This window comes from Podarcis tiliguerta (genome assembly GCF_965153285.1).
Source record: "Podarcis tiliguerta genome assembly, chromosome: 14".
Lineage (NCBI taxonomy): Eukaryota > Metazoa > Chordata > Lepidosauria > Squamata > Lacertidae > Podarcis > Podarcis tiliguerta.
In genome coordinates, this window is record NC_139547.1 from 9093601 (window position 1) to 9117899 (window position 24299).

Sequence of the window (24299 nt, forward strand, 5' to 3'; positions counted from 1 at the left end):
TCTGGTCTCCAGGTTGCCGACTGACATCTCCACCTGGCTGGCCCCTCCAGCTTTCTTAAGCAGGTAAGCATAAGAGCTTATTCATTGCATTTATATCCCACCTTTTCTTCCAAAGAAGTACATGGTTCACCCCTCCCCTGGTTAATCTCTACAACAACCCTGTGAGGTAGGTTAAGAGGCTGTGGCTGTCCCAAGGTCCCCCCCAGTGGGGATTTGAACCCTGATCTCCCACGTCCTAGTCCGACACTCTAGCCACTACACCACACTGGCTTCCTACAGTTCTTCTGCTATAGGGCAGCTACATAAATTAAGTAGGTAAATAAAAACGGGGAAAGCAAAATGTCACTGAGAGAAGGTTCTGAAATACTTTCCTCGAAGCCTAAATTTATTTTATTCTGGATTGTTTTATTTGGTGTTTTCATATAGAGTTGGAAGGGACCCGAGGGCCATCTAGTCCAACCCCCTCCAATGCAGGAATCTCGGCTAAAGCATCCATGACAGGTCATCCAACCTCTGCTTAAAAACCTCCAAGGAAGGAGAGTCCGCAACCTCCCATTTTAATGTGTTGTAAACTGCCTTGAGATTTTTCCCCCCTTTAAAATATAAAGTAGGAGAGAAATTAAATAGTCATAATGATAAATCTCGTTGGTTTTTTTAAAAGGTGCCATTTGGCGATTTGCTTATATATCTGAGTTTCTAGCACTGATGACATATTATACCCGTGGAGGGCACTTGGCAATGCCCATCGCATGGGCATTTCTAGCTGCCCCATTTTGCCCTGTAATGCAGCCTGGAGAATGGCGATACAGTCGTACCTTTGAAGTCGAACGGAATCCATTCCGGAAATCCATTCGACTTCCAAATCGCGGCTTCTGATTGGCTGCAGGAAGCTCCAATCGGAACCCCGTCAGACATTTGGATTCCAAAAGAACATTCAAAAACCTGAACAGTCATTTCCGGGTTTCAATTGTTCGGGAGCCAAAACATCCAAATTCTGGGGCGTTCAACAACCAATGTACAACTGTATGGGGTTCCTGTAGTAAGCGCTTTATATATTCACTCTTAGGCACTAGTTATGCCAATCACTAGGGGCACAGAGCTGTTTCCCATACACAGAGGGAGGCAAGAAGTTGTCAAACTCCCAGCTTCCATCAGCTCCAGGGAGCACAGCGGATGGTCAGGGGTGATGGAAGTTGTGGTCCCACTTCACTGGGAGGGCCCTAGGTTCTCCACCCCTGCAGTTCAATTGTCAAAATTGGCAGATAAAAATTCAAGTCCACCACAGAGATCTAAAAAGCCCAGGAAGCTGCACAGATTTGTGCCCGATGTCAAAAGAGACAAAGAACTCAACACCAGGCAAAACTATTGTTGAAGGATTCCAAAATTGGGCACCACCCCAGAAAAAGCCCCCCCCCCTTCCTACAGCAGCAGGATCTGGAGCAGAGCCTCCTTAGGCCCATGAACTGCCATGACAACAATCTAGGAGGCAGTGAAATTTTAATATGCTCCATTTGCTTGGTCCTGGTCCGCGGTCAAGTTCCCATTATTTGGAACCAACAACTGCACTAGAAATCCAAGTAAGGGCCCAGATGACGCTATGCGCAGGTCAATTCTGTATCCAGGGCAGCTGTCTACCAACTCCACCTGGTACGCAGGCTGAGACCCTACCTGCCCGCGGACTGTCTCGCCAGAGTGGTGCATGCTCTAGTTATCTCCCGCTTGGACTACTGCAATTCGCTCTACACGGGGCTACCTTTGAAGGTGACTCGGAAACTACAACTAATCCAGAATGCAGCAGCTAGACTGGTGACTGGGGGCGGCCGCCGAGACCACATAACACCGGTCTTGAAAGACCTACATTGGCTCCCAGTACGTTTCCGAGCACAATTCAAAGTGCTGGTGTTGACCTTTAAAGCCCTAAACGGCCTCGGCCCAGGATACCTGAAGGAGCGTCTCCACCCCCATCGTTCTGCCCGGACGCTGAGGTCCAGCGCCGAGGGCCTTCTTGCGGTTCCCTCATTGCGAGAAGCAAAGCTACAGGGAACCAGGCAGAGGGCCTTCTCGGTAGTGGCGCCCGCCCTGTGGAACGCCCTCCCATCAGATGTCAAAGCGATAAATAACTACCTGACATTTAGAAGACATCTTAAGGCAGCCCTGTTCAGGGAAGTTTTTAATCTGTGATATTTTACTGTATTTTTTGTTTCTATGGAAGCTGCCCAGAGTGGCTGGAGATACCCAGCCAGATGGGCGGGGTACAAATAATAAATAATAATAATAATAATAATAATAATAATAATAATGCACCACACACACACACACACAAACACAAAATTCTGCTCACCATCCCTTCCAGGACTTTGCCGAAGACAACATGCTTGCCATCCAGCCATGACGTCTTGACGGTGGTGATGAAGAACTGAGAGCCGTTGGTGTCCTTGCCGGCGTTGGCCATGCTCACCCAGCCGGGCCCATAGTGCTTCAACTTGAAGTTCTCGTCAGGGAAACGGTCCCCGTAGATGCTTTTACCTGGCAGTGAACAAAAGGGAGAGAATAATACCGTCTTCCAGCGTCCAGCTTTGTTTTTTGAGGGTTACTCCTGCCCAGAGAGGGACGCGGGTGGCGCTGTGGGTAAAACCTCAGTGCCTAGGACTTGCCGATCGTATGGTCGGCGGTTCGAATCCCCGCGGCGGGGTGAGCTCCCGTCTTTCAGTCCCAGCTCCTGCCCACCTAGCAGTTCGAAAGCACATCAAAATGCAAGTAGATAAATAAAAAGGTAAAGGTAAAGGTACCCCTGCCCTACGGGCCAGTCTTGACAGACTCTAGGGTTGTGCGCCCATCTCACTCAAGAGGCCGGGAGCCAGCGCTGTCCGGAGACACTTCCGGGTCACGTGGCCAGCATGACAAACTGCATCTGGCAAGCCAGCGTAGCACACGGAAACGCCGTTTACCTTCCCGCTAGTAAGCGGTCCCTATTTATCTACTTCCACCCGGGGGGGGGAGGGCTTTCGAACTGCTAGGTTGGCAGGCGCTGGGACCGAACGATGGGAGCGCACCCCGCCGCGGGGATTCGAACCGCCGACCATGCGATCGGCAAGTCCTAGGCGCTGAGGTTTTACCCACAGCGCCACCCACGTCCCAGTAGATAAATAGGTACCGCTTTATAGCGGGAAGGTAAATGGCGTTCCGTGTGCTGCGCTGGCTCGCCAGCTGCAGCTTCGTCACGCTGGCCACGTGACCCGGAAGTGTCTTCGGACGGCGCCGGCTCACGGCCTCTTGAGCGAGATGAGCACGCAACCCTAGAGTCGGACACGACTGGCCCTGACGGGCAGGGGCACCTTTTTTTACCTGCCCAGAGAAGGATCCTTGTCCAACCCCATCCAGAAGAGACAGAATTGACTTGGCCCTCACCTCCTGTTCCATCTCCCCGGGTGAAGTCTCCTCCCTGGATCATGAAGTCCTTGATCACACGGTGAAACTTGCTGCCTTTGTAGCCAAACCCTTTCTGAAAAGGAAGGGAGTTTGGCAAGAGTGAGGAGAGTTTGCAGCACCACTCTGGGAAAGGCTTGGTTTAAAGTCCTTTCCTGAGCCATCCAGAACCAGACAGTTTCAGAGAATCAGCTGTCACCTCTCCCATCTGTGGGCGGGAAGAGAGTCACGACTGGTGGAAAAGGGACCAAGATACTGGGGAAAGCAGAATACTTTGCTGCTGCAATGCAAGTGAGGCCTCAGCAGTTTCTCCTCCACCACCACCCCCCCCACTGCCTGCAAACCCTAATGGGAGTCCAAATGCTCAGGGCTTTAGCCCCCAGCGGTTTAGCCCATTACTTGAGCAATAAACTTCTTAATGGGCTCAGCTCTTGCTAATCACTAGCAATCCCTTGTGGTTCCAACTACTAAAAGGGCCCCATAATGGGGATCAGCAGGGTTGGGTTTTCCCCCCCCCGGGCGGGGACAAATTGAAACACTGAAAGAGGAGAGTGGGCTAGTTTCTCAGGAAGAAAATAAGAACGGTTCCTATTTTGTTGCATTTCAAAGGCAACACAAATGCTGGAAACTTCTAAAATATATAAATGAAAGCTGGGAATCTGGGGTGATGGTACATCCAGGTATTTTTTTGAGCAGGGGGAGAACGACTGCCCCAACGTGCCACCCTTCCCTAGTGGAAGCCCAGCGGCCCAATGAAACATCTGGATTCACAACACCTGATCCAGTGCAGAAGCATATGGGAATTCACATAAGTACCATATATTTCGCCCTATAAGGCGCACTGGCCCGTAGGGTGCACCTCGTTTTTTGGGGGGGAAATTAAAAAAAAATTATCCCCCCCCCCCAGCCGCGGGGCTGGGGAAGCCCAAGCTTCCCCTGACTCCTGGCCCGAGAACAGGCTGCTGTCCGCAAGCCTTGCGAGCCTGCGGGAACTCCCGCTGGGCTCGCAAGGCTTGCGGACATCTGCACGAAGCACGGGGCGCGCTCTGCCCGCAAACCTGGAGAGCCCGGCGGGCACTCCTGCCGGGCTCGCAAGGCTTGCGGATAGCTTCCTGAAGCCAGGAGAGCAAGAGGGGTCCCCATAGGACGCACACACATTTCCCCTTCATTTTTGGAGGGGAAAAGTGCGTCCTATAGGGCGAAATATACGGTAACTTGACGGTCATATTTTGAAAGTTAAAGGCAGCAGTGAGAGGGCAGAAGCTCAATCATGGCAGCACCTCATCTTTCTCTGGGCTTAGTTTAGAGAAGAACATTCCCTCTCCAGAAGATCTTCACTCAGTTTCCAAATATTTGTGCAATTCGGCCAGCTGCAGCAGTGAATGGAGTGCACTGGAGGCAAATTCTGACATGCACCCAGTGAGGATTCCTTCTCCCAAGGGCCTGCAAAAGGAAAAGGCTGTAGCACCCAGACTTTGGCCTTAATAGTTTTCCAGGCCCTCTCCACACCAAGGCTCTTTAGATGAGCAATGTAATTATTTCACTTATTCAAAGTGGGGTAAGCCAGCCCTCCTGCGTTTGGGGGGCCTTCCTGTTGTGTGGGCCTCTGGAAGCATGCCCCACAGTCCTTGCAGCCACCCCAAATGCCAGCCTTCCTTCTGCGCCCTTGTAAGCAGACTGACCTACTGAGGACCCTGACTCAGCATTCAAACTCACCTCTCCTGTGGACAAGGCGACAAAATTCTCAACCGTCTTCGGAACTGTCTTTCCAAAAAGGCCGATGACCACTCGCCCCACGTCTTCATCCCCGATCCGCAGATCAAAATACACCTGGTGATCAAAACAGGCTGCATCATGGAACCCCCTTCCTGTTCTGACATCAGCCTCAATATGCAAGAGTCCAATGCCTGCGGGGAGTTAGGCTGTCTGCAGCAAGGCTTATATGTAAGGAGCCACCCATGGAACCGTACTGCTAGTTTTATTGGGATCCTCCTCAGGTTATGCTCCATTCAAGTAGGAGGGGGAGAACCACATCCTTGGGAGAAAAAGGTGGTGCATAAATTCAATAAATAAATAAATAGAATATTTGTCCGCCTAGACAGGTATTGTCTTTTCTGACCAGCAGTCCTTCTCTCTCTCTCCCCTCAAGGCATAAGCAAAGGTCTCAACCTTGCAATTTGATTCCACCACCCCCAGGCTGCACCCAACACCACCAGTGCTCTGAACTCTCCCCAAATGCAATGCATTTCAGAGAATGCCTAGTGCTTGCTTGAACTGAAAGGTTTGTGTGCACTAGAAACTTCTGGGTTATATGTGGCTGAAGAATAGCCCACTGTACTAAGTAGAGAGACATATCTATTGCCCCGCCCACACCAAAGGTTTTCGGGCTGCACACTCTTCCTCCTCCCTGCTTCTGAAGTGTGGCAAGTGGGCTCTGCCTGACAGTTCATGTTTGCTGGTCTGGAGTGGGATTCTCACTTTTTGCGAGTACATCTTGGGTTAAATTCCCAGACAAGTCCATGCTCCAAAGAGGGGTGGGGGGAATCTTAAAGGGGAAGGTCATTGGTTCAATTCCTCACACCTGCAGCTTGAAAAGGATCTCCTCCCTGGTACAGAGGAGAGATGCTACCAGCTGCATTAGGAAACATCCTCAATCCTTTCCCAGGAGTTTGAGGAAGGGAAGGGGCCAGAATGCACAGACAGAGAATACTTTGTATGTCTCTGGTTCCTAGCCGAGTCTCTGGCATCTCCAGCTGAAAGGCTCTTGAGCAGGAATAGCTAGTGGTGCTGTCAGGACAAGTCTTTGGGTTCGGCCAAAGGAGGGAGGGACCCCAAACACAGGAGGGCTTTTAAAGGAAGCAACATAGTACAAACTGTTTTGGAGCACATATAGACCATTAAGTCCAGAGCCTAAAATTTCCCACTGGCTCCACCTCTCTGGAATGCATTGCCGAGACCCCAAAACCCACCTGCAGTGTTCTAAACTCCCATTGTTCTAGGCGCATTTTGCGACAGGGAATTTCATTAGTTCAAGCAGTTTCTGAGCTCTGGGCGCAGTACTGCACCTGAGATTTCAGATATAAACTGCAGATTGGAAGGAAAGGAGGACCTTTTTCTGCCTCCCCACTTCCAGCTACTCTCTGAAGAGTGGAGAAGAGACCCTCTTAAGAATATTAGGAGGGGGGTGGGCAGGGGCAAGGCTAGACCATGTGAAAAATGAATTATTTTAGCAGCAGTTCATTCATTTTCAGCTTTGTGTTCTTGTTATAAAAAAGTGCACCTAGACATTCCGTTGTTGCGTCCATAGCTGAGGTTTAAGGTGACATTTAGCTCCTAGCTTTCATATCTCAGTTTCTAACACTGCCCATCTGCTCTCACTGACCTTTGCTTCAGATCACACATTGCTTTGTAAGGTTTTTATTTTAGTTCTTGGCCGGCCAGCCATTTTTCTTTCATTTTATCCTTTGGTGTCTGTAATATTGCAAGCTGTCTTGAGAGGGCTTTCAGTGTCACCATCAGATTCCTTGTGGGGTAAGAATGCATGTTAGTCTCTAAAGTTGCCGCAAGACTCTCTGCTACTTTTGGAAGTTGTCCGATAAAATGATACAGGAATAGAAAGAAACCAAAGGTCTGGCTCAGCATAAAGCTGCTTTGTAGAATGTGGGATCGCTTATCCTGGCCAAGGCTGAGTCACAAAACCTAACCCTTTCTGCAGACATCTCTTTTCAATATGCATGACAACGGTCCTAATTTGCCAGGGGCAGTCCCTAATTTCTGACCCTCCCTAAATCTCTCGCCTTTCCTAGCCCTGTGCCTATGAATACTTTATCACTTTGGGACCCCCCCCCCAAGTCAAGGCTCCTAATACCTAAGTATTACGCTCAATTGTATTTCCTATTGAGTAAAAACGCATCAGATGTAACAAAAGCACAGCCTGTGTTAAACTTGTTGGCCTTTAAAGGAGCCGTAAGATATTTCTGCAGTGCGAGACAAGACATGGCTGCCCCACTGGGGCCTCCAAGCGATAACCACCATGCTTGGAATCAAGCATGTTAAGAATGAACAACTGTTTAATTTTTATTTGCTGATGTTTTGAGAGTTAATTCTATTGTGTACTATTCTCATAGATTGCTGAATATTACTTTACTTGATATAAGTGGTTCCATTTTAAAGTTACGTTTTATTATGAATTTTTTAACTGGATCCTTGCTGCATATTTTTTTCTGCTGCAAATCGCCTTGCTTATAGCAACATAGAAAGGCGGCATAGAAATTAAAAGCCAAATGAAATGAAGCCGTGCATCCTCGGAAGGGTCTCTCCATCGCGCATGACTCTATCGCCTGGCCAGCTAAGACCCCACCCGGTGCCTAAGCCTCCCAATGCTTCTTTTCACCCCTCCTTGCACGCCACAACCCGATATAAAACAAGACTATGGTCTATGGAAACCTTCGCCATATAGTCTTTCAAGGAGCACGCGCAGGGGACCAGCTCTGAACGGCTTGTTAAGAGAAGAAAAATCACCTCCCCGCTCCCTGGGTGCACTGGCCATAAATCGCCTTTTAGGCTTTTTCAGCAATTATCATGTTAAGAAAAATCAAATAAATTATTATTATTATTGCACAGAATCGGGCTAGAGGGCTTCTGCTGCTGCGGAATAGAGGGGTGCAAGCGCAACAGGGGGGGACGCCCACCCTGCAGAGAAGTGCAAGGGGGAGGGGGATGCAGAGAAGCCCCCCCCTTCCCCGCCCCCCACTCACCTTGGCCGTGACCTTGGGCCCCTTCTTGCGCTCCTCCGCGTGAGCAGCCGGGAAGAGCAGCAGCAGCAGAGAGCCGCCCAGGCCCAGCAAGGCCGCGGCCGCCAGCAGCTTCATCTTCCTCCGCTCGCAGCCCCAGCAGCGCCAACCCGGCCACAGAGCCCGCATCCGCCCCCTTCCCCTCTCGCTCGTCCTCCCCTCCCGCCTCCCCCGTGCGCAATGGTACAGCCCCGAGCCGGGCGGAGCGGAGTCCTGGGCGAGAGGGATTGGCCGGTTCCATCTCAGGAGAGGGGGAGGGAGGCCGTTCCCCACCCCCACCCCGGGGGGCGTCAGCGGCTCCTGCGACAAAGGAATGCCACGTTTCCAGCCTCCGATTGGGCGGCGAGCTCGGCCAATGGGAAGCGGGCACGAGAGGCGGCGGCGGCGGCGGCTGCGCGCCGGTTGGGCCAAGCGGCAGACAAAGGAGAGGAAGGACGCGCGGGGCGGGGACTACATTACCCAGCGAGCAGTGCGCGGCCGGCGGCGTCGTGCTCTTCGGTGAAGTTGCCGCCCTTCGCCTGTAGGGGGTAGTACAACTCTCTGGATAGGATGAAGGAGGATGTTCTGTTTGTAGCCCTTTGGGGAAATGGTTGCGTGTTAAAGGATCAGACGTGTATAATTCCCATCCATAGCCAGATTTCCAGGGATCTGGCCCTCTTATGCTGCAGTCTTGTACACACTTTGTTGTTGTTGTTTAGTCGTGTCCGACTCTTCTTGACCCCATGGACCAGAGCACGCCAGGCACTCCTGTCTTCCACTGCCTCCCGCAGTTTGGTCAGGTTCATGTTTGTAGCTTCGAGAACACTGTCCAACCTTCTCGTCCTCTGTCGTCCCCTTCTCTTTGTGCCCTCCATCTTTCCCAACATCAGGGTCTTTACCAGGGAGTCTTCTCTTCTCATGAGGTGGCCAAAATATTGGAGTCTCAGCTTCAGGATCTGTCCTTCCAGTGAGCACTCAGGGCTGATTTCCTTCAGAATGGATGCGTTTGATCTTCTTGCAGTCCATGGGACTCTCAAGAGTCTCCTCCAGCACCAGAATTCAAAAGCATCAATTCTTCGGCGATCAGCCTTCTTTATGGTCCAGCTCTCACTTCCATACATCATTACTAGGAAAACCATAGCTTTAACTATATGGACCTTTGTTGTACACACTTACCTGCTGCTTAGTGTGGTGTACTGCTACACACACAACATATTTGCTCAATTCGGAGCAAACAGAGAAGCACGGGGCCATTAGATGCAAACTGGGTTTATGACTTACTTTGGCTTAAGACACTTGGCACATTGAGAAAGCAAAGGTATTAAAAAGCAAAGCAAAACATCTCAAAGATCCAGCTTATAAAATATAAAAGGGTAAAGGGATCCCTGACCATTAGGTCCAGTCGTGGCCGACTCTGGCGTTGCGGTGCTCATCTTGCTTTATTGGCCGAGGGAGCCGGCGTACAGCTTCCGGGTCATGTGGCCAGCATGACTAAGCCGCTTCTGGCGAACCAGAGCAGTGCACGGAAACACCGTTTACCTTCCCGCCCGAGTGGTACCTGTTTATCTACTTGCACTTTGACGTGCTTTCAAACAGCTAGGTTGGCAGGAGCAGGGACCGAGCAACGGGAGCTCACCCCGCCGTGGGGATTCGAACCGCCGACCTTCTGATCAGCAAGTCCTAGGCTCTGTGGTTTAACCCACAGAGCCACCCGTGTCCCTTCTTATAAAAGGTTATGCCCTAATAAAATCTGCCTAAAACACAAAATTTTTTACATGTGAATGTGCATTTTTAAAAACATATGGAGAATTTAGGAAGCTGCCTTGTATATACCGAGCCAGACCAATGATTTATCTAGCTCAGCGTTACCTGACAGCAGCTCTCCAGGGTTTCAGACAGGATTCATCCTCAGGAGTGATCCACAGCTCTACCACCAAGCTACAGCCGCTTCCATTGAAGTGTTCTCTAAAATAGCATTGTGTAGTGTGCAATTGTGTAGTGTTGCAAACTAACCTGAGTTTGACCAAACTGCGGGAGGCAGTGGAATACAGGAGTGCCTGGTGTGCTCTGATCCATGGGGTCACGAAGAGTCGGACATGACTAAATGACTAAACAACAACAAAGTGTGCAATTTACACAACAGAGAGATATAAAATTATGCATGGAGTGGACACAGCAGACAGAGAATCTCTCCCTCTCTCATAATAGTAGCACTTGTAGAAGGTTGGAAGAATCAAATTACATCTTCACACAGTGCAAAACTATGGAATTTGATCCCCCACGAGGAATGGTCACCAATGGATGGTTCTAAAAGTTAAATTCATTCTGAATTAAGGCTAATCACCATTACTAACCCTTTCTTCTTAATGTCAGTTGTCAGTTGGAAAACACAGGAAGGGGGAGTGCTGTTGTGCTTGGGTCCTATTTGCAGGTTTCCCACACTGGCTTGATCCAGCAGGCTCTTATGTTTACTTAAATCTCATTTCTCATTCTGTTGCCCAGCCATCCTAACAGGAGCATTTCAGAATTGTTCACTATCCCAAATAACATGTCAGCACTTGGCTACCTTGCCACTCACTCTGACTGCAGAGGATAGCACGCAAGTGAATGTAAAATACTGTGTTCAGTGCGCACATAGTACACAACATATTCACTACAACATCAAGACAAAGAGTAGTGTTTCATAACTTCTGCTTGACGATGACAAACAGCCTGGCGTTAGGAAACTAACACAGCGCATGGTCTCAATTCAAAACCAAGGTGACCGAATTGAACACGGATGCTTCCTTTGTTGGTGAGACCATGGAAGCACAAAAGCACATGCAAGCTGTGTTTATGCTTCTTTTGCAAATATAATCTATGTTGCAAATATCTCCAGTTTTCTCTTAGACAATAGCATATTTTGTTGGTTGGAAATGCAGTGTCTCATCACAGGAGTAGCATCCTCTTTGTTTTCAAGATGCTAAGTGTGATGGGACATGACACCCAAGAGAAAATAAAAAGGACTACACAGATGTGAACAGAGCAAATTTGATGTTTTATTTTACATTAAAAGGGTGCAAATAGGGGAAAGGGGGGTATTTAAGGTACACAACATTTCTTGCAATGTCCCATTAAAAACAGGCACATCAGAAAAGATCAGTAGCAGGACCCAATTCCTGGCAAAGTGAAATCCAACTAGCGCCAGAGGAGCCTCCTGCACATCGTGTTTGTGAGCCCTTATCCTGAACCGTTTCAAATGCATTTGAAATTGACATTCATGTTAAAAAATACTACGCTTCATGTTCACTGCCAAGTTCCAAGAGCAGTGCCAGGATTATATGAATAAAACATTGCATTACACATTTAAAATAAAAAGATTAAAAATCAAAAGGCATTTCAACAAGAATCAGACATGTGCACACAATACTTTAAAAAAGATTTTTCACAGCTGATTTTTCTTTACAGTAACAAGAGTTGCACTCATTATCCCAATCATCCCATTTTTAAAAGCACAAAAGGCCTACATTAAAGAAACAGACTTAATAAATTATACATCACAAAATTTCCAATGGGAACAAGCCACTTAACTGTGGTTTCCCTGTTTGGGGAAGATACAATATTTGGTATGGTCCACCTGCCCCCAAATGATAATTCTCTTCTCTGCTTGGTAATCGCAAAGACAGACTTATCACTATCAAGTTGCTTTTCTAACTGGAGAAGATTAACCTGTTCCCAAGTTCCGCAAGGTAGCCTATACAGTTATGCAGCAGTTATGCAGTTTGGAAAAGCATTTCTTAGAAAAAGTGATCATTTTCCTGAGACAGTCTTAAGAGGATGAGAGAGGCTATTTAAAGCCATTTTCCTGCCTGTGTTTGATTGGCATGCACCTGTCATTTCGGGGGGGGGGGGCGAGGATACTGAACTCAGAGCAGGCACTGGAACCAGGTGCTCAATGTAAGAGTGTCCCAGTCCCTCTCAGAAACCACACCCTCCATAGGAGCAGTATTCTGGGGCAACAGCTCCAGAACTAAATCCCCACGAGGTGCTGAAGTGGAGGTTCCTACTACATCACTAAGCTGAGGCAAGGACATCCTGGTCAGAGACTGAGGTTTCCTTGCAATTAAGAAGTTTGGTAATAAAGCATGCAGACTAAGCTGCAGCTCATCCTCAGACCCAAGGCTTGCTGCATAACAAATACTGAAGTAAAGATCTGCACCCCCTCCAGACATTCACACAGCAGAGAGTAATTCCTATAGTGGTTCATCTACAGCACAGATAGGAAGCCTGTGGCCCTCCAGATGTTGTTGGATTCCAGCTTCCGTTGGTCCCCGCCAGCATGGTCAATGATTAGGGATTATGGGAGTTGTAGTCCAACAACATCTAGAGGGCTAGGGCTACCCCACCTGAGACCTGCAGTAAAACTATTAAGGGAGGCTTGAGAAATCAGTTCCCTTCCAGTCACTTACTGGGATATGCATAATACAAACACGGCACTGAGAACTGCCAAGGCAAGCAAAGTAGCCTGGCATTCTTAGGCCCTTTAACTGCTACACATCATGCCAACATCAAGACCTGCAAAAAGAAAAGGAAGCTCAATCAGTGAGGCTCAAAACCAATGGGAAAAACTAGCCTTCCAAGCCAAACAATGGGTACTTCCTTTAAGGCCTGATAAGCAATGCAGAAAGCATATTTTCCCTCTTCCCCCATCTTTAGTATTTTGAGAAAACGGGGCTTATGGCTTTGTATTTATAGGGAGGTGCATATTTGGCAGTTCACACCCAGCAATACAACACCATCTTCAGACTACATACAAAGAAATGCTCACCATGGCAGTTTACCTTCCACAAAGCATCACTCATAAAAGCTCTTGGGAGAGCTTACAAGTTCCATTCGTCAAGGAGCAATATACATTTTGTTCCTCCATCCTGCAAGCCATTATAAACCACGGATGTGGAAAGATTTAAGTCATGCATGCCTGTTTTGGACTACAGGGGCACTGGGCAGGTCATTTTGAAGAACAAGCGTCCCAGGAAGCAATAGTTTTTGAAGATAAGTTCATGGCGTGTGTTTTTAAAATATAAGATTAAGGCCTGAAAATTGAAAGGGAGAAAGAAATTCAAACCAGCCCCAAGGAAAAGAATTTTCTAATTCTGCCACTGGCAATTTTCAGAGTGATATACTCATTACATCACAAGAAAGCTGCTTTTATAGAGACTAATGCAGATTAGCTATTTTAATTTCTTCCACCCTAAAAAGAAAGGCAACTGTTTGGTAGCAAAGTCATGATCATGACTATTTAAAATTCAAGAGGGTGGAGGGGTCTACAAAGGATTACCAGTCCATTTTACAGACACCTGCCTTTCCAAGCGACAAAACTGAAGGTAGATTTTGAATGAGCACTTGGAAGAACTACCCATGTCTTTTTTTAAGAATATGTGCTGACATGTTATTCTCCGAGACCCAGAGAACATTAGAGGCCAGCTAGTCAGCTCCTGAAGCAAGGCAATCCTCACAATTAAGCAGATTTGGCCTTTAATAATTGGAAAGACACACATCCAGTGATGAGAGGGAAGGAAGACCTATATAATCTTACTCATTCCTATTCACTAGCTCCTGACCGTTTGTTTCAAAATAATCAAAGACAATACCATCAGCTTTGTTTTGCAAAGGATGGCGCTGATTTAGAACTGGAAGCTTAGAGAGAAGGCTGTAGTAATTAGCTGTAGTATTATTGATGATCATAGTATTCTCTTCAAAGCAGCTAAGATTGAATAGTTAAGAATGAAGGGGGAGAAAGTCATTTTTACCACTGACTGTTCTCTGGAAAAAATTAGCACATTTCAGAAATGGAGAAGAATACTTGAAGACTGCTTCGGCTCCATGTTCCTTCATTGGAAATGGGAGGCTGCAGAAACGACCCTGATATGAAGACACTGTATGGAAGCACTGGGAAACTGGGAGACTGTTTTGATAAAATGGGCCAGCACTTTGCATACATTCTCCCATAGAGATGCTTAACAACTGAAATGTTCACTTGCAGTAGATGAGGGTCCTACAAGTAATCCAGACCAAGTTAGTTTCTCTTGCTCCTTACCATGAGTCCACTAAATCCAGACTTTTACTCAAGTATCCCTACTGTGAGACATTTCTTACAGTTTGGTTTCCGAAGAGCTTCAGTATTTGACCAGAATGCAAAATCGAGTTTGGATATTAACCTGCTTCAAGAGCACATGTTCCCTATATGCATACAAATATTTTCATTCAGAAGGAAGCTAGATCTCCTGAGCAATGGAGCAGAGAAGCAAAAGCAAGATTGATTTCAACCATCAGACATTAAAAATAATGAAGACTTCTAAGAAAAACAATTGGGGGGGGGGACTGTTTATTGTGTAGCTTCCTCCATTTGCAAATTCTAAGATGCTCCTCAGTGGAAGAGAACTAGACTGCAAAAGGACAGATGCGTGTGGTGCAGCTGGGAGCACAAAGGTCAAGTTTTCATTAAATCTTACATCTCATATTTGATATTTCCCATGCCAAGAGTGGTAAACAAGGCTCATTTGAGCAGGTGGCCTTAGAAACATTTAAAGAGAGTGTTAGTAGTCAGGAGGAATGGGCTGGGAAGTTTAAAAGGTCTTCTTAAAAAAAAAACAACCCTTCTAATCAATGACTGATGGTGAAGAGTTCACTCCTCTTATCTGCATTTTAAATGCAATAAAAAGGCAATTGGCCACACTCAGAAAATGGATGCACAACTTTCTAGGATGGACAATTCATGAGCAAAAAACAAGTCTACCTTTTGGCTCAAGGGTTGAAGTAGTGTTGGGGGAACCAGGGAGAGGAAGGCAGTCCAAAGCTCAGCCAAGCAAAGCTAAAAATGAGGCTTTTAGATTAAGAAGAATACTCAAGAAATTGACGGGAACCAAAGGAGTTACTGCAGAGAGAGTTGTTTCTTCTCCCTGAGCAGGTTTCTCCTGTCTGTAGGCAAGGAGCTCCCAGAGTTTTCCCCAACAAGAGGGTTATGGTCATGAGATAACTCCCTCCCCAAGGATTACTGTCTGAACTACAGCATTGTGGTGCCACCTATTAGGGAAGATGAGACGCAAGATTTCAGGTATCAAATTTCTGAAAAGGAAACATTTTCAGTTCACTTCAAGGCAGTAGGGCAGAGGCCACATGGTATGTCCTGGCCTTTGGGGCCAACTCCCTCAAATTTCCAATTATTTGTCTCAAGCCATATCCACAGAAGATCTGCTGGAGTTCACAATCTCTGCCTTGGAGCACACTGAATGCAGAGTGGCCAATCCCATTTGGAAAGTCAGAATAAAACAAAGTTATCCAATTGCCTGGGGCATGTTAATAAGGAGCCCTGACTGCATAACAGAAAGAATCATAGGTAATACTCAGACTGCTCTGCTGGAAGCCACACACTATTCTAGTCTGTATAGATGGCCTTGAACTTCTAAAAGGCCTGATAAAATATGTCATCTAAGGCAGTGGCAGTGTCCTCTCGCTGATGAAATAGCTTTGCTCCCTTTAAATGGCCAAACTGCCTCATCCTTTCCACTTTCGGTTACAGTAGTCTGCATTTGCATTTCTGTGACCTGCCCAGAATTCAGCCCAGCTGACTTTTCTCCTTCCTGCCAGCAGAAAGACTTCCAATTCCAAGCAGGTTATGTCAGGCACCATGGAGAAAAACCACAAGAGGGGTGTTCACTGACAGCTGGAAAGGGCAGCTGAAAATTCAAGTAAGCTTCAGTGCACAACCAACAGTGGGGTATGAAAACCCCTGAATAGTCCCAGGGGATTCCAAATGTGGTGGACAGACTAAGTCAAAGGGAGGCTTTGCACTCAAATACAAGCTGAACATGTGTGCTGGCATCATTCACACCCACAAGGGGGGGGGAAAAACACGCAGGTACAGCATACGCATACATAATGCTAAAAATAATTAAAAGTGCAACAACGTAAGTTCCTTTAGAACAACTGACACTTCTCTGTAACCATTCTGAGAAGGGAGATGCCACAGAAACCAGTAAATCAAGGCAACTGGAAATGTAGATTGCAGTTCTCTCGCCATTGGCTTACTATCATGGAATTCGTTGGAGTGCGATTAAGAAGGATCAGGTCTAAGCTGCCAGTGTAGTCAAAACTAAGCCGTTCGCAGCAAGAGGTGCCGGGTCCTCTTGAGAGCATCCTCTCTTCACCACCATCTTGACCCCGCAGTTCATAAAGCCCCCCGCAGTTGGTGGAGGGGGGGAAAGCATGTCGAGAACAAAAGAGAAAGGGAGCAGGAACAAAAGCACATCCACCAGGAACGCCCTCTTTGCTGAACTGCTGTACAGACAGGAAGGTAGCCAGCCAACCTTCCAAGAAGGGCAACGAGTGCTGGAAAGGATGCAATCCTGATTCCAAAAGGAGCTTCAAGCGTGGAGTGAGCAAGCGAGACCATTTAGGGAATCCACCTGAATGTTTATTTTGGAATTTTTCCCCCTTCCTCTCTTTTTGGTTTAATATGTCCCTTGTTTCTTGTCCTCTCCCCAAGAGAAGCCCCATTCAATAAGACGTGGCAGGAACAGCAGGTAAACAAAGTCCCCCAAAGACCTCAAGGAGACGCCTGTCATTTCTGGCGTTGGGAAGACTTCTTCCTTTTCCTCTTATAGAAGCAGCAGCACCTGGAGCACAAAGAACACAGCAAATCAATAGAGAGTACCGGGACCTCCAGCAAGCCCTCTCCTTCCAACACAATGCATGTGACGTGGCCAACTTCTTCACTCTCAGAAACACACAACACACATGCTCCCAACACCCACCCTCTCCTGCAACAACAGATAAACTCAAGACATTCAAAGCATCAAAGTAGTCCAATAATCACCACCAGGAATCGCCACCATGCTCTGGGGACCCATGTGATTTTTCAAGGGCTGTAATAACTTGAGGGTTACCATGACCAGTTCTAGCCTCTAGCTTTGGCATTATTTTCCAAACCAACATCATTTGCAACTAACGGGGAATGTGAACATGGCCAATTCCGTCTGAAAGGCACACAACTCAGAATTGCCACCCCCACCGCTGGCAGAAAGCTGCAAGAACACACACTTTTAACCAAGTTGCTTTCACCAACACAGATGATACATTTACTATACAAGAAACTATGAACAAACAGGATGCTTTTAGAGTGGAACCGTGGCTAACAACTCCTAAGATAATTCTGAGACATGAAGAACCCTGGCATGGGATGCTGCTGACACAGATGGAGCTATGTAGTATAAGATGAGAAAATCCACCTCCGTTGCCTAAAAATACAAGAGGGATTGAAAAGAAGTGTGGAAGAATTACTTAAACAACACGGGTTGGAATTCAACTGCTAAACACAAAGTGGTCCTGATCTGAAGTTTCCAAAACACTTGAAGTAGAATTCTAGAACAGTGACTTGAACAAGAAATCACCCTTGCTATAAAAACAGATGGAAAAAACATGCTTTATAGGGAAGTGGATTTCAAGCAATCAATTTAATCTATGATTAATCAGAAATTAAAGTTGTAGTCATGACGATTTGTAGAAGGTAATTTTATCAATTAAAAAAAAAATCAGTTATACAGGGTACCCAGATTTGTGTGCTTCCTCTTCTCTGTGTCAAGCTTGATGGGAAAAGGTACATTTTCTCCCAAGGTTAGCAGGTATTTTTTGCCTTACACCACAGATTTCCTTCTAGCATTAAAAACCACAGGAAACTGAAACTTACGGTTGGATTCAATGCAAGTAAGTCTTTTAATTCTGTATTATCTTAAATGCTGGTGGGGTCTGAAATTGTTCAAATCTTGAAGCCATTTTTAGTCTGGTGTGATTGCCCATAATATCCTATAATCCCAACTCTCAAAATGATACAAATAAAGATGTTTTTCGCCACTTTAGAAATGAGTGATAGGTTTTATCTGTTATTTGCTGTCTCATATTGAAGAGGAACAGTGTCTTTCTGCCAAAATCCCCACCACCAATACATACCCCCAAATTTTGGTAATATGGAAATTTAATTGATTAAAAGCCAAGGTAGGATCAATTATTTTTTAAAGCACAGTTTATAACTGATAAGGCAACAAAGATAAAGCAGGTGGATTTAACAACACGCTTAGAGTAGATATTTTTGCTCTGAAGTAAAATCTATCTGGCATATGAATGAAAGCTGGATAAAACCTAGGCTTGGCTAAGAATGATCTGCAGTTTTAAAGGTGGGCAGGCTTCATGACTTGCGAGGTTACGTGGTTCTTTACCAGAACCCCAAGATCTACTAACCAGAGCCAGGTGCCAAAGACAGAAACATAGAATTAAAAAATTATGAGACCAGACATTTACATGTGTTTTTTCTTTCTTTTGGAGTACCAGAATGAAATGAAGTGTATAAGTCATTCAGTATAAAAGCCCACTCCAGGTTATCATTTCAGCTGCATAATCTAGATCAAGAGAGTGTCATTTTGTTGTTAGTATGGTTAAACAATTGGGAATCAGAAATCCTTGCAATCGACCTTCTTCCCAACACCACCCTACAAGATTTTAGGAGATTATTTTTACGAATATCTTGAGAGACCAATAAAGACACAAGCAGGGAGGCAAGGCATTCCCATACTTCAGCTGCTAGGAAGTTAAGCATATAATTACTACATTAATAGTAAAATACAGTTCACAAAGAGGGTGTAAAAAATCTGAAATTCTGATCTCCATTAACTTAAACTTTAAGTTAAATTTATAGCATGGTGGTAAGTTTGCATTCAACAGGACATTTCTCTCAGATAACCAACATGGAAAGATGATTTAATGGGGGGGAAATTCCACAGATAATAGAGCCCACTCCATGTATACATATTGTGAACAGTTTTATATAAACTGTATTTGAGCAGTAACTGGCACTCAAACTTATGCTCAAACACAAAATGAGTATTGTAGGGTAACTCCAATGGATTTCTCAACTCTTTCAGTTATACCCCCAAAATAATAAATTATTGAATCTCTATTATAGCTGGGAGGTTTTTTATAAAAAAAAACACCACATAGGCGGCAGTTAGTCAATGAACTGATTGGTCATCTTCCTAGGATTTGTATAGTCTCAAGATTACACATTTATTAACAGCAACACAATTGGCTATTAGTCATAAATGAAAGAAAATTAACTTGCCCTCTATTGACCGCTGGTGCTTGAGGGTATGGGCATGGCTTATTCAATTAAACTCATAAACGAGGTAACAGGGGAGGAAAGCAGCAAAGTGATTTATTGAAAGATTGAAGGTTCCCTTGCCCCTCAATACTGGAATAATGAAATCTATGAAAGATTGAACTTTTCAGTCCCACTACATTCTGGGAATAAGTTGACCGACAGATAAATATCTGAATTAGTTAACTAAAAGCAAGTTAATACTGTTTTGATCATGATTTATTGTTATTAGATTTAATTAATATTTTTGTCTTCATTTGTTATTTATGTGTAATGTATAATTATTGTGGAATAACTGCTTACATAATACTTAGCAGAAATAGTATTTTTTCTAAAAATTGCCGTGTTAGCAATTTATGGCCTAGAAGTCCTTCCGTGATAGGTCTCCTGCCATTTGTGGTCCAAAGGGAATCACCCATTGCCTTCTCACAAATTAGATTATCCTCCAGGAGTTTTTCCTCCTTCCTTGTAGCATGTTGCTTGCCTTCTTACCTGAGCCACCTGGACTTGCCTGACAATGTTTACTGGACAGAAGCAGCTTTCAACATGCGTTCTTATCACCCTTGTACTCCCTCTTTCAACAACAAGGAGAAAACTCTTAGTCATCCGAGCATAAGGAAGCAGAACAAGGACAGATGACTTTTGAATGTTGCCCATTTTCATCCCTGGAACAGGGATGAGAGAGGAAACTTTGCCCACATGTGACCATGAGGAGCTCTCCATGGTTTGGAGAAAGACACCACAATAAATAGCCCATGCAAAGCAATAAGCCGTTGAGTTGGTCTCACAGAGCTGTGAATGATGGGGAAGAAGGGAGAGGAAAAGAAAAGGCAGAGAACTCACTGTGTTGCACTGAGCTACAATCAAAGTTAACATTAGCATCTGGTCACCCATTGCAATATCAAATGCATGGCCTGCCGCATTAGAACAGAGCTACAGGCACTGCTAGCATCAGCATAACTTTGTTTCTCCCACTCTCAGCTTCTGGATCAGTTACAATCTATTGTACAATGTGTGTGTTTTTAAAGGAGACTCAACCAATTTGGGAGAATATCGCATGTTGGCAAAATGCTCATCCGTACAAATGGACTGTATGTATCCTTCCCTTTCCAGAGAAGTGAATGGTTTTTCCACTAACAATATTTAGAGTTACGGATTCCACTACCTTCTACAATAGTAATCAAAGCAGCTGCAATTGGAGACATTGCAGGGAGTGGACGAAACTTTTATCTCCTCCTTGGGCGCTGGCAATCACTACAGAGCCTCCTATGCTCCATCTCATGGATGAAAAGAACCTCATAGCCCCAACCTTGCTTGGAGCAAAGAAGAAAGGGCAAGGCAGTCCTTAGAAGTACAACTGGTTCTTGCATAAACTTCCACTCCACAAATAAGAACTGTTTACCTAACTGAAATTTCTGTAACACAGATCTTACTAGAAAATTATTATTCACAGAAAATCTGCATCTTGAGAGATCGAGCTAACTTAACCTGCTAGAGAGAGTTGCTTATTTTCCATAATTAATTTTAGGTGTAAAATCTGAATCCTTGCGTACACAATTTGATTTACTTTGCATAGGTAGCCCCATATAAGGCATGTGATCTCATTAGTGGATAAAACCTCAGAGAGAAAAGACAACTCTATAATAAAACAGGAAGGTGACATATCTAGGTTTTGACATGGTGTATTTTAATCAATGATAAAATGAACAACATAAGTGAAGGAAGTTGATCTGTAAAACCTGGGAGGCATGCATGAAGCTAGGGTGACTTATGCTGCACAGATGGCTTCCATTACAGATGACACAGGCTGGATGGTTGACAGAACCAGACAAACCAGTCTCTTATGAGAAGCCTGGAGTGGATACTGGGTGGCCTTCACCTATGAAATTAATTCACTATGAAATGAAGCAGAGACAGAGAGAGAGAGAGTCACAAAGACTGATGGAATACGCGATAAAGTCCTTAAAAACACCTATTCCCACATATATTGTTTCCATCTATACAAACAAGTGGCAGAAGTTGATATGCTAGCGATTACTTCTAATGTTCCCAACACCTCAAATTTCTAAGGTGGAAGAGTTGTCATAAAATGGTTTCCCCTCCCAATAGCCACATGGCAAAAGTGTCTTGTGAAATTCACTATGCTGTATAATTTCTGACCAACCATGTCCTGAACATGGTTTTTCAGAAATAATACAAGGAGATTCACCCCAGTTCTGACTTTCCCACTTAAGAAAATGGGTATGTGTATCAGCTCTTAATGCAATGCAAATGATTCCATAAATGCTAATAAATAACAATGGCCTACCACTCATGCCAATGGAAGATGTACACTTTTGAAATATGCAGCTTGTCCAGTCCAACCGAAAGATTATGACTGAACATAGTACATACAAAAACACACAGAAGTTGAATAAAATGCACCAATTATGCTAGAAGGCCAGCATCATAATGCAAAGCCATTTGCATGTTGCACACACTACTACCCAGATAGATAATGATGTTGCAGTGCTGCCAGACAGCACAAATATTCTGCAATTGCTTCCAGCAAAAAACTTCACTAACTTCTCTGGTTTGCTCTGAGCAAAATTTAAAGTGCTGGTTTTGACCTATCAAGACCTAAACAGCCTAGGACTTTTAACTGCTTGGTGAAAATTATTATTCAGCAAAACTTTGGAATGGGTTTAATTATTGGGGCTTCCAGATGCCCAACTGCTTAAGTTACACTGTGTTTGGGGGGGGGTTATATTTGAATTTGTTTTTTAGGTTTGTAAGCCAACTTGTTCCTAAACAGTAACAGAAGCAGAGGATAATATTTTGAAGACAGTAAATACAGGCCGGCAGACAGATTGCTTGTTAAGGTATTTTAGCATTTTAAATGCTGTCCAAATACAGTGGTGCCCCGCAAGACGAAATTAATTCGTTCTGCGAGTTTTTTCGTTCTACGAGTTTTTTCGTCTTGCGAAGCACCAATGTGTATTGACGGTTTCCCATAGAAATGCATTGGCGGTTTTTAAAAAAAAGGCGCAAGACGTTTTCGTCTTGCGAAGCAAGCCCATAGGGAAATTCGTCTTGCGAAGCAACTCAAAAAACGAAAAACCCTTTCGTCTAGCGAGTTTTTCCGTCTTGCGAGGCATTCGTCTTGCGGGGTACCACTGTATGAGAGGAGGGTCAAATGCCTCCAAGGGATATAAACTACAAAATAAGGTAGGGCAGTAGGGGACACTACCAACAGGATAGCCTTGGATGTTTAGTCCCATAGCCTATTGCAGCATTTCCCAACTTGGGGTCTTGCAGCTGCTTTGAACTACAACTCCCACCAGCCCCAGCCAAATGGGAGTTGTAGTCCAAAACAGGTGAGGGGTGGCCTATTGTACATGTTTGGTTGGTAGCAAACAGATACCTAACATAGTTTTCTCTCTTTTAAAGGATCAGACAATGTTACAAAAGGATGATCTAAAACTAAATTCTTGAACTGTGGGTAAAATTCCCTGGGACACAGTGAGACTAGTGATCCACCATTGCCAAGTGTCAAGTTCTCCACTGCCCAGAAACAAATGGACAGAATCATATACTCTGACCCCAGCAAGAACTCAGCAAACAAAGCCAGGGGAGGAAGCTACTTAGTTTGTAGGGAATGCAGGTTGGCCCTAATCCGAGATAATCTCACAAGTGTAAGAGATGCACTCTTGCTGAAATCTCCAACATCACACACTCTGTCCTGCTACAGGCAGACACCAGGCACAGGGTTAAGAGAAGTTCCCCCAGGCAGCTTATGTTTAGAAGGGGAGACCCCTCTGAAGCACACACAGAGTATTTATGATATTTTATTTTTTGTGTAAACCACTTGCGATATTTTGGTTTGAAGAAGTAGGCAAATAAGAAATAAATAAAGTCCCCTTCCTACAGCTACAGTGGGGAGCTATTCCAAACGTAACAGCACATGATGTGGCTCAAAAGACTGCAGATACATACTCAGGAATTCTGAACTCTTAAAACACACACATACATATACGTATACGTATGCGTATGCGTATACATACACACACACACACACACACACACAACCCCCCTAAAGAGTCAGGTATGGCCAAGTATGTCTTAAGACTACAGAACTGCTGATAACCATGGACTTTATGGGACACCTTATGGTGCACATCTACTGCTAGCTATACCTCTTTAGGGAAAATATATATATATACACACAGGGTTGTATGAAATGCAGTGCCAAGTTAAAGTCACTAAGCAGGACACTTGCCCTGCTGGTGAAATGTTTTGCACCAGCAGAATGTTGTTGAACCAGAGAATGCATACGCAGGCCTTTGGTAACTTCGTTGCGTGACAGACAGCACAATATGTTGTGCAATGAATTTCCACCTGTGCAATTACTGTATGGGATTCACCTGTTGTGCAACATTAAAACTCATCCTTGAGCTGGCAGACACTATATGCTGGATATAGACTACTGTATTTTATGAGCCCGCTTGTTTGTACAGTTTATATTTAAAACAAAAGGGTAGCTACAGATAGAAATGAATGAATATGCATGGATATAAAAGCCTACAGTTTAATCAGGAGCCCTCTGCAATAGTCAGATCAGGAAGGAAAAAAATAAGCATCAGCATTTCCAAACTACCCATGTTCCATTCGGCCAACCAGACTTCCAGATTGGCCTAATCCACACTCATAGTCCAAATATGACTATTTGGTCAAACTACTTCCACACCGATGACAGAGTAAACATTTGGCATATATATAGTCCAGGTCTGAAAATAACTTCAAGAAGGGGCAATGGTACACAAGGAATACACCCGTGAAAAGGTAAAGTAAAACACACACAGCCTAAAACACCCCAATTACTGGAAAATTCATGCCTAGTAGTGAATTCACTAGGCATGTTTATCCTAGCCGTATAT

At 45.1% G+C, this 24299-nt stretch overlaps 2 protein-coding genes across 17 annotated transcripts in view; both read right to left on the bottom strand.

Moving 5' to 3' along the window:
- The window catches only part of PPIB (peptidylprolyl isomerase B), a 106500-nt gene extending 98031 nt beyond the window's left edge, over positions 1-8469 (bottom strand). The window contains exons 1-5 of one of the 4 annotated variants that reach the window (XM_083413204.1): positions 8184-8445; positions 5143-5256; positions 3409-3502; positions 2310-2526; positions 1529-1595 (exon numbers count right to left, since the gene is read on the bottom strand). In XM_083413204.1, the coding sequence (XP_083269330.1) occupies positions 1544-1595; positions 2310-2526; positions 3409-3502; positions 5143-5256; positions 8184-8348 (642 nt within the window). In that variant the 5' untranslated portion in view covers positions 8349-8445 and the 3' untranslated portion in view covers positions 1529-1543. Of the gene's footprint in view, positions 1-1528; positions 1613-2309; positions 2527-3408; positions 3503-5142; positions 5257-8183 lie in introns of those variants that run through there. The other 3 variants (XM_083413206.1, XM_083413205.1, XM_083413203.1) reach the window with 3 other exon arrangements.
- Positions 8470-11214: 2745 nt separating this feature from the next.
- The window catches only part of CSNK1G1 (casein kinase 1 gamma 1), a 53340-nt gene continuing 40255 nt past the window's right edge, over positions 11215-24299 (bottom strand). For 9 of the 13 annotated variants that reach the window (XM_083413146.1, XM_083413136.1, XM_083413140.1 and 6 more), the window contains one exon: positions 11215-16852. In XM_083413146.1, the coding sequence (XP_083269272.1) occupies positions 16798-16852 (55 nt within the window). In that variant the 3' untranslated portion in view covers positions 11215-16797. Of the gene's footprint in view, positions 16853-21049; positions 21279-24299 lie in introns of those variants that run through there. The other 4 variants (XM_083413135.1, XM_083413134.1, XM_083413144.1 and 1 more) reach the window with 1 other exon arrangement.